The sequence below is a fragment of the Marmota marmota genome, unplaced genomic scaffold (genome assembly GCF_001458135.2).
Source record: "Marmota marmota marmota unplaced genomic scaffold, marMar, whole genome shotgun sequence".
In the NCBI taxonomy this organism is placed as follows: Eukaryota; Metazoa; Chordata; class Mammalia; order Rodentia; family Sciuridae; genus Marmota; species Marmota marmota.
The window spans coordinates 4,818,227-4,829,081 of NW_025999862.1; the positions used below are offsets into that span (position 1 = coordinate 4,818,227).

The 10,855-nt window shown below is 32.5% G+C and overlaps 1 protein-coding gene across 8 annotated transcripts in view; it reads left to right on the top strand.

The window, feature by feature from the left end:
- The window catches only part of Herc4 (HECT and RLD domain containing E3 ubiquitin protein ligase 4), a 121,274-nt gene that overhangs the window by 90,897 nt on the left and 19,522 nt on the right, over nucleotides 1-10,855 (top strand). For 5 of the 8 annotated variants that reach the window (XM_048810087.1, XM_048810077.1, XM_015500584.2 and 2 more), the window contains 4 exons: nucleotides 2,687-2,710; nucleotides 4,972-5,070; nucleotides 6,487-6,654; nucleotides 6,887-7,030. In XM_048810087.1, coding sequence (XP_048666044.1) covers nucleotides 2,687-2,710; nucleotides 4,972-5,070; nucleotides 6,487-6,654; nucleotides 6,887-7,030 — 435 coding nt within the window. Of the gene's footprint in view, nucleotides 1-2,686; nucleotides 2,711-4,971; nucleotides 5,071-6,486; nucleotides 6,655-6,886; nucleotides 7,031-10,855 lie in introns of those variants that run through there. The other 3 variants (XM_015500585.2, XR_007350083.1, XR_007350085.1) reach the window with 3 other exon arrangements.

Below are 10,855 nucleotides of genomic sequence, written 5' to 3' on the forward strand. Positions count from 1 at the left end.
CCCCCCTTTTTTTTTTAGTACCAGGAATCTAATTCAGGGGCACTTGAGCACTGAGCAACATCCCCAGCCCTATTTTGTATTTTATTTAAAGACAGGTCTCACTAAGTTGCTTAGTGCCTCGCCATTGCTGAGGCTGGCTTTGAACTCGGGATCCTCCTGTTTTAGCCTCCAGAGCCCCTGGGATTATGGGCATGTGCTACTTCGCCCATCCTTTAGCCCTTTTTAAAAGTTGCCGAGGCTGGCTTTGAACTGGCATTCCTCCTGCCTCAGACTCCCAAATCGTTAGGATTATAGGTGTGTGTTCTTCACCCAACTGCCTTGGACCATTTATACTAACAAAAATAATGGGTAAAAAGATAGACTTGTGGAACAGCTAAATAGAGGAGCTTTGGGAAGATATACCAGTATTTAACTTGCCTAGGTTGAGTTTCTTCCCCATTTAATAAAATAAGGATGTTGACTAAAATATATTTGTACTCCCTTGTGGCTGTAGTATTTCCCAGAAAAATCCATCATTTACAACACTAATGTTTATTTTGCTTTTTTTAAAGCTCCCTTATCATTTTTAAAGACATTAATATGTTGCAAGAATTCTTGGAGTGATCATAATGTCATATTCTTGCTCTATGCATTAGATCATCAAACATAATTTAGAAACATTTACTTCTCTTTTAACTGCCAAGACCACCCTTTTTATTTGAGTTGCCTTAATGTTCAGCATTTTTTCTTTATATCAGAGTAATTCTGTATTATGCCCCTTGTTTACAAAAAATAAAATAAAAAATCATTGATGTTTAAAACATCCTTAGTGAAGTCCAGTTTAGATCATGAAATCCTAACTTTGAACACTTCATCTAGTCCTTTGTCATTCCACCTTCTGGGACATCAAGTAGCTGAAATTAGACACACCTTAACCCAGTTTCAAGTTCCTCACTTAAGTAACAGCTAATAGTGCTGCATATGTGGATTTAGAGCTAGTTTAGCAATAAACCTTCAGTTGACCTCACAGTTTTTTTGCCACGACCACTACCACTTTTCTTTCCTTCCAGATTTCCTTTGGCAGTACTACTTTGTTGAATTATATTTGAGCTACTTTACAACACTAATGTTTATTCTGTCTTATTTTATCTTCCCCCTTCAGTACTGGGAATCAAACACAGAGAGTGCTCTACCATTGAGTTTTACCCCCAGCCCTGAAAGAAACTATTGTCAGTTATTTTCTTTCTTAGAAAAGAATTTGCGTAGAGTCATGTTTGGTTATATTTATACTACTTTGGCTATAAGCACAGTATAGTGAGAAACCTTAATTAAATCTTTGCTAATACCTTAAAGCCTCTAGTGAAGTTCATCAAGACGTATGAAAATTTAGCCAACTACAAAGTTAGAAATTCCACACAGGACTATCCTCACTTCTGATACCAATTGCCAGTTGGGGTAAGGGATGTGTTCCCCAGACTACACTCAGACTCATAGCACTCTCGGAAAACTATTAGACTGATAATTGCAGTTTACTATAGGGAAAGGATACATATTAAAATGTCCAAGGGAAGAAGCACATATAGCAGAGTCTAAGGTCCCAAAGACAAAATATCTTGCTTTTCTTTCCCGGGAAGTTATGGGTTAGTTACCTGGCATTGATGTCTGTGATATCACAAAAGATTGTTAACCAGTGAAGCTCACCTGAACCCTGGTGCCCAGAGTACTCAGTCACATCCTGCTTATGTGGCTTGACCTTTTCTAGAGATATAACTGGTACCATATGACCCAAGGCCCCATGGTAAATCACATTGTTATATTGTCCATGGATAAAGACCCTAGGCAAATAAAGACACTCCTATCAGACTTGGTATTTCAAACGCCTATAGATTACCTCTCAGTAGCCTAGGGCAAATACCCTGTCTTTGGTTAAGATTAGTTCTTCATTACATAAGGCACCATCCACAGATTTAGTGATATATTCTGAAGATTCTAGTACTTTTCATGAATCTAAACCATATATGGAAGCATTCCAAAAGAAAGTGTACTTTCCTTTTCAAGGAAATGGTAAGCTTTCATTATAATTTCCATTATTACCTTTATAAATGTATATTTTCTTCTACTTAACCTCTATGTTTGGTTTTTAAAAATAAATAATATAAAATATCTTGTTTTTTTAACATTCAATAAATACCTCAAGATAAAAAAAAAATCTTGTATTTTTTTTTAACTTGTTTTTGGCAAATAAAAACGAATGGTGGCTTATTATCCTTCAGGTTGTCTCCATGTAGCATTTTAATGTGTTAAACACTTGACTTTGTCCAGATTAACCAAGGCTTTTAAAGTCAGAGATATTTTCTCAGTAAAGAATCTGAGCCATAAAATTATTTCTTCAAGATGATATCAGGTTTAGGACTAGTTTCCTTATTCTACCTAAATTCTACAAATGGGGATACTTATTTGCTGAAACCAAATTTTATTATATTCAGGCTTTGATAATTTTAGGATCACAGGATACCTAAAACAAACTGTTACACTTACATAAGGGGCATATGGGAAGGGTAAGTTTTGTTGTAGATGTATTTTCTACCTTGTTAATTCAATATTCAACTGTAGCAAAGCATATGAAATGCTACTTTGAATAGAAATAAATTTGGACACTAACATTGCTCTTTCCTCATTATTGTTGCATTCTGCACTGCTGTTTTAGGATGTCAGCCATGGATTAACTGAGGTAAGTTTGGTGTAATAGTCTTGTGTTCAGAATAGATATACTGTTTTTCCAAAGATTCCCCTTTGTGTGATTTAAAAAAAAAAAAAAATAGTGTGTGTGTGTATGTGTTTTTAAAAGTTGTCTATACAGATTGTTCTGTATAACATTTCAGAAGAATTTTCTGAATATTTAAACTTACTTTAGTTAACATTACTCTGTATGATGCCTTTCAATAAGATTGCTTTAGAAAATAGTTGCTCTTCTCCTTATCTTCCAGTATAAAATGCAATGTGTCCTTAGGGGGGAAAAAACTTTTAAAATTTGACAAATGGCTACCTAATAAAGCAAAGAATACTTTAGAGATGTAAAATGATTATTTCTAAAACTAATAATTGATATTTGAAATGGTCACTAAATTAAACTTTGTATAATCATCTTTTTTACTTTGTTTCATGTAGTTTCTTAATGTATCAAATTTGACTTAAGTAATCAGTAGCCCTGAACCACCTTTTAACTCTTGGGAACATTATAGCACTTCTTTTCTCTGTTATAGATGTTAGGTTTTGCTTTGCTTTTTTATTTGATAGTCTTTTCCCAGCATTTGAACCAATGAAGTACTTTGAGTTAGATTGAAATTACAGGTTTGATATTGTTTGCTTCCTCATTCTCAAACAGAAGTAGTACATAAATCAGTTGAAAACAGGGCTGGAAGTACAGCTCAATGGTAGGGTGCTTGCCTGGCATGCACAAAACCCTGAGTTCCATCCTAGCACTGCAAAACGAAAAAGGAAATTATTTTGAAGCCAAAGGGGACTTTAGAAATATCTAAATCTTTTTGAGTTTCAGAGAAGTAAAATGACTCCATGATCTGTAGCTAAGTTAAAACAAATACAGGATAGAGGCAAACTTTGTCACATACAAATATTAAAGAGTGATCATTGACTGTAAAATACATGTAACTTAGCATGTGTCTTATATATTGAGAACAAAGTTGAAAGTGATTAGACAATATTTGATTGGTTTGGGTGGCCCAAGGTGAGAGAGAAAAATAAAAATAATACAGATATAGGATAGGAAAGAGCTGGAAACAGTATTATTTTAAGAATTGTTAGGCTGGGCACAGTGGGGCACACCTGTAATCCCAGTGGCTCTGGAGGCTGAGGTAGGAGGATTGCAAGTTCAGAGCCAGCCTTAGCAAAAGGGAGGTGCTGTAAGCCAACTCAGTGAGTCCCTATCTTTAAGTAAAATTCAAAATAAAGCTGGGGATGTGGCTCAGTGGTTAAGGGCCCCCAAGTTCAATTCCTGGTTACACCTCTGCCCCCCAAAAAAAGAATGGTCAGAAAAATTGGGAATGTTTAGCACAGAATAAAGACAATTGAGGGAAAGCATGGTTAGGACCTCAAATATTTAAACCATGTACACTTGCCTACAGAGGCAAAACAAAGGCAAGTGATATATAGAAATACAGGTTCAGACAATATAAAGAACTTTCTAGTCACTTAAAAAGAAGGGTATTGTTTCATATTTTTTTTTGAAAGCCTCATAGCAGAGATTATCTCAGGGCTGACACAAAAATATTACCTTGTTGGGTAGATTGTACAAATAGTCATCCTCTAACTGCAAGAATGTGTGACTGCTGATTATAATTCTTTGTTTTTTTATGTACTGTTAGAATAGCATTCAGTCACTGTGTTAGGATAAATAAATGTAAAGTGTCTTAATGTCTGTTAATGGTACTCTGAGATCAGCTCTCATAACTTTAACAGCCAACAGAATAATAACACTAATGAAAAATTATCTTGAATGTTAAATGTGTGAAAATGTTCTTTGGTTCATAATTTTGGCAATGCCACTCACTATGTATCTGCTATATGAAGGATGGGGTGATTAATTTTCTGTGGCTTCAGTTGCTAGGATAGTTGTACTAACATGTTAGAGCTGGACATAGTATTTAACATGGGAGCTCTCAATTGTAGGATAAACCTAATTCATTGAAACTTAGAGTTAACATATGCTAAGTAAAAGATACATGTTATTTATGATTTTACAGGCTCTTAACTATATAGTTACTTCCTAAAATTGAGAATTAGACTTATTCAAGTACTTTATGTAATTATCAGTAAAAATTCTATATTCAGAAATAAGCAACATGTTTTCTTCGTAATTCCCGAACTAGATGACTAAATAAACCAAGAATGTGATCATCTTTACAAGATATTACAACACCCACAGTAAATATATCACAAATCACTTGAACTAATATATTAATTTTTTATTTCTAGTTGGCAGATATCCCTGTTACAATCTGTACATATCCATTTGTATTTGATGCCCAAGCAAAAACTACTCTGTTACAAACAGATGCAGTTTTACAGATGCAGGTAAAATATTGTATAATAACCTGATTTGAGAATATTTTAAAAATTGTTTCTGTGATGTTTTTAAAAAATAAATATTTGATACTTGCCCATAATCAGTAATCTTCGGGGACATTTGTAACATTGTAGTGTGTCATTTACAGAGTACCTTGAGTAGCTAGCCAGAAAGAAGACTTGTGTACCTATGAGAACTACTTACAAAAAAGTGCTCTGATGGAGATAGAATAATTTATCCTTAAAAGATTATATGTCATTTTTTCATTATATAAATATGTAATTTTTCTTAACTAGTTTACTTGATATTGTTAACTTGTTTCAAAATCTTTGTTCTCTGTCATTTATATACATAGTAAAAAATGTAAATAACTAGAGATGAGTTGATATTCAAGTGGGAAGCATCTGTTTACTTGTTAGGAGGATATGAAATTTCCTTGAATAAAGTTTTAGTAATAAAATCTTTTCCTGAGGTTGGTAATCGTAATCTTTTATTCCTCTCTCCTGTTCCTTTCTTCCTGATTTTTCCTGTTTTTGAGCATTTTTTTCATTCCCAATGAAGATTTTTAGTTTATATTACATTTAATTTTAGTTTACATTATGACTTTGAAGAGTTACAGTAGATTTGCTTTATCACTTGTAAATAAAAAAGATGTTGAATTTACTCAGGTATAGAATATATGACTATAAGTGCTAAGGATTAAGGAAACTGTTTAAAAAGAGATTTGAACATTTAATATTCTAAAAAGACTTTTTAAAAAATCAAAAACACACAAATTTTTATTCTTTTCAGATAAATGCATTTGTTTTTCTAAGTCCTTCCAAACATTTTAATAATAAATAGTAGGGAGTATTTTAGAGATGTGCTCATTTTCATTTTCATCACCAGATAAAATATTTTTGTAGGGTTGTATATATTAACAGCTAGTAAACCAGTATTTTTTTAAAAAATTCTTTCTTAAAATAATTTAATGACTTGTGCTTTAAATATGGTATATTTTGTTTTAGAACAAGATACAATGTACTTCCTTGGCCAAATTGTTTTATAGTCTCTTTAAAGGTTTGTTTTAAACATTCTGGTTGTTTTTTTTTTTGCTTCTCTCTCCATCCTGACCCTGCAGTTATTATTACATCGTTAGGAAAAAACAGTGCTCAGATTTAGCAATATTCTTATAGTTCTGTGCTTGCTTACCTTAATAATTTTGTGAGTTCTGCATTAATATAAAAAATTTCAAAAGGGTATGCTTTATGGTCAGTTTACTAAGTTCTTATGCTATAACTAGATGCTGTGTGAATTCAGTAATTTAAGAATTATTCCTGAAATTATAGCATACCATCTAACTGATAGGTAGATGTTAGCCTATACAGTCACAGTAGCTTCTTCATAGCATTGCTATTAAAATTTTTTAATCTTTTGTTTTCTAGATGGCTATTGACCAGGCCCACAGACAGAACGTCTCTTCTCTTTTTCTCCCAGTGATTGAATCTGTGAATCCCTGCTTAATTCTAGTGGTGCGTAGAGAAAATATTGTAGGAGATGCAATGGAAGTCCTTAGGAAAACAAAGAACATAGATTACAAAAAGCCACTCAAGGTAATTTGCTAGATTCTTTTGTATAATTGGGACTTTTATTTAGAAATTGTTTTAAGTTTTCTTGTTTTTAGTGTATCTTTGAGACTTAATAAATAAAATAATATAATTACAAAATTTATAAAAACCTGTAAATTGCTGAACTCTTATTAGTAATATATAGCATGTTACAAGGCCTCCACAATTTACCATATTTTCTTACAGTTTATTCAGTGTTTGCATTTTGCTATTTTAGGTTATATTTGTTGGAGAAGATGCTGTGGATGCAGGAGGGGTACGCAAAGAATTTTTTTTGCTCATCATGAGGGAATTATTGGATCCTAAATATGGCATGTTTAGATATTATGAAGATTCCAGGCTCATTTGGTTTTCAGATAAGGTAAAATATCCAACCATCTAATTTACTACTTTGTATATATGCGTAGATTAATCAAATTACCCCAGAAACAGAGTTATTACTGAATTCCTGACATATTTTGTTCAGAGATCTGCTTTAATACAATTTGAAAAATTTTAAACTATTAGATTGAGTTGTCAAAACACATTAATGCTTACCACGTATTTCAGATTACACAAAATTTAATAAGGAATGGTCACCCTGAAAATAATGTTGACCTTTTCCTTCTGTTTACTTCAGTTTGGGAATTGAATCATAATTGCTAGAATAACTTTTCTTCTGAGAAGAGCTAATTTATCATCAGAGGTTATTTATGTTTCTTTTTGGGAAGAGTTGGCAAACTATGGTATATGAGCCAAAATCTTGCCACCACATATTTTTGTAGATAAAGTCATACTCATTTACCTATTATCTGTGTCCGCTTTTGAGCTATAACAACAGAATAGTTCAGCAGTTATAACCCAACAGAACCTAAAATAATTACATCTGGCTCTTTTCAGAAAAAGATTTGCTGACTTATGATTAAGTAAAATGAATGGTTTAGTTTGCCACAGCTCAGTTAAAAGATATTTTAGTTGAATATTTATGTCATTTATAAAAATCTTTACTATTTAGTTTTTCTTCCACTGGCTGTCTTGTGTGATAATAACAGTCATTGATGCTCAGTACCTGAGCATTAATTTGTTAGAGGTTGCAAATATTGCTACTGTGATTCTAATATTTCTTTTTTATTTCCTAATTTGGATATTTCTATATAGAGAAATTTCCCTACACTGTGTGATTCCTTAGTTCCAGTAGGTTGAGTTGATTCTCAAGTTGGTATGGAAAAGGGTTCTATTTAGTTACTAATCTTTTAAAAGAATAAGTCTGGGGGCTGGAGTTGTGGCTCAGTGGTACAGTGCTTGCCTAGCACGTGTGAGGTACTGGGTTCGGTTCTCAGCACCACATATAAATAAATAAAATAAAGATCCATTGACAACTAAACAATATTAAAAAAAATAAGTCTGTTCATTAGGGATCTCAGTGTTGATAATTCATTTTTTGGTTTATTTTCAAGTACTACTTTGTTTTCATGAATTTCAATATATTTGGTATTTTTTAATACATTGTATATGTTATTTTTATTAATGCTCATATTTTCCTGTCTTTGTCCAGGAAGAGTCATCAAATTGTTGTTAGTTCCCTTGAAGTAATTTTAGTACTGATCGGCAGCCCCTTGATACCGGGTGTACTTGTTGGACAAGCTGTTCCAGACTTACACATTTATTATCTAACAATACTGCCAATATTATGATTAGCGAAAATGTTTTTTTTCAATTGTTCTTTTTGTCCTTATCCTATGTGCTAATAGATACACAGCTAAATAATGTTTTGATATCACTTGAAATTCTTATATACTGGTTATTCCACCAATAAAAACATTTAAATTAACTTGTGTTTTATTTTCAGGGATTCCTAGTTTAATTTAGTTTTAGAAGAATATAAAATATTTATTTAGTTCCAAAGTTAAATCTATAAAATAAGATATTAAAGAAGTTAAAATTTAACTTATTTACTCCCTATAAACTAGTTTAAAACTATAACTTAGTTTTAAAATAAATTTTGTGAATTAGCCCTTTTTTTTTAACAAATACAAGTAGGCTGCAATATATTATATACCAAAGTCAGTTTTATTGTTTTTGTCTATGGTCATGTAAGCTGTTGTCATTGCTGAAACCTAGGTGAAGGATATGTGGAAACTCCAGTATTGCAATTCTTGAATCTTTAAAGTGTTTTAAAATTGGTATTTTTAAAAATCAGGGTATAGTGTACATATTTTATCAAGAGGAGACCTTTTAGCTTGGTATGGTGGCACATGCCAGTACTCAGGAGGATTTGACAGTAAAATTGACTAGTTCAAGGCTGGCTTAGGCAACATAATGAGACCCTGTCTCAAAATAAAACTTTAAAAAGAGCTGGGTTTAGCTCAGTGGTGGAGTGCTTTCCTAGCATGCACAGATCCTGGGTTCATTTCCAAGTACTGCTAAATAAATAAACAATTTGGGTGGGAAATTGTAGCATGTTTGCATGTTGTGATTAATTACTGAGAAAGTAAAAACACTGCTGTCAATTGTAGGAGCAAGATCCTTTAGTTGCAAAGAAAGGATAGGTTTATGTAGTAGTGGAGGGTTGACTATAATTCGATATATAGATCTGTATTAGGAGGGAAGGCTCAAGAGGGGTTGGGGGGAGAGTGTGAGAGAGAGAGAGAGAGAGTGTGTGTGTGTGTGTGTGTACACATGACTTGATAATTTTGATAATAGGAGGTTGTCAAAATTCTTGGAACTGATTCTGGTTTACAATGAAATAATACACAAAGTCTTTAAAGAGTTAAGATACAGAAAATGTATAGAAGATTTGAGGAAGGAGAAGGTGTGAAATTATCCTGAGGGGAATGGAAAAATAAGTTAACCATATAAATAAATGTAGGATTAGACTGGCAATCTTCAAGACTCACTTGAAGCTTAATGTTACTAAATTTAAAATGAAACCAGTTTGCATGGATAGAGGTAAAGACAAAGACTGTTGATTTGAACAAGGTTGTGGTTTTTAGCAAGTGAGTATGACAAAAGAGAATAATTATATTAATGTATCATGGAATTTAAGCTTTAAGAGGACTTGATGTGGAGTATTGTGTATTATTGATATTAATAAGTAATTGTTGAAGTTAATAGCTTGTAGATATTGGTAGAATCAAATTGTAAGGGGAACTGAGAAAGTTAGAGATAGTGATAAATTAGAGAAAGCTTCCATTTGAGATTTGGAGTGTTCCATATAACCATGGGAATGAGATGTGATGAAGACATGATTATTAGAAATAAAAGCAAGTCTGGGATCTAAGAAGCTACTGTGTGTAATTGCTGATGTTTCAATCTCCTGTTGTACCCTCTGGCTGAAAGATTTGTAAATTTTGTTGATCTTTTAGTTAGAAGAAACAACTTCTGGCTTTCTTGTATTTACCTATTCTATATATTTTATCTCCACTTTAATCTTTTATTTTTATTTTCTTTCTTCTACAGATTGTTCTTCCTAGCTCCTTAGGATGTAAAGTTAGTTGTTAACTTGAGGTTCTTTTTTAAGTTATTTACAATTAATTCCTTCTGAACACTGCTTTCTTTGTATCCCATAAGTTTTCAAATATTATATTTTCATCTTTCTAGTCTAAGTGTTTTTTAATTTTCTTTTTGATTTCTTCTTTGTTGGTTGTTTTAAAGAGTGTATTGCTTAATTTCCACATTTTTCAACTTCCCAAATTTCCTTCTGATACTAATTTCTAATTTCATTGCACTATGTGGTTGGAGATTTTTTTAAAATCATTCTAGTCTTTTTTAAATTATTGAGATTTGTTTTCTGACACAACATATTGTTTAGCCTGGATAGTGTTCCATGTACACTTTTAAAGAATGTGTATTCTAGCTGGGCGTGGTGGCATAGGCCTGTAATCCTAATGGCTCTGAGGGTCGGGCGTTAAGACCAGCCTCAGCAATTTAGCAAGGTACTAAGCAACTCAGTGAGAACCTGATACAAAATAGGGCTGCGGATGTGGTTCAGTGGTTGAGTGCCCCTGAATTTAATCCCCAGTACTCCCCGCCCCCCACCAAAAGAAAAAAGAAAATGTATTCTTCTATATTGGGTAGAGTGTTTTATGTATGTCTGTTAGGTCTCAATTTATAATATTTTTCTTTTTTCCTGACTTATCTGTCTAGTTGTTTTAGTCATTATTGCAAGTGGGATCTTTTTTTTTTTTTTTTTTTTTTTTTTTTTTTT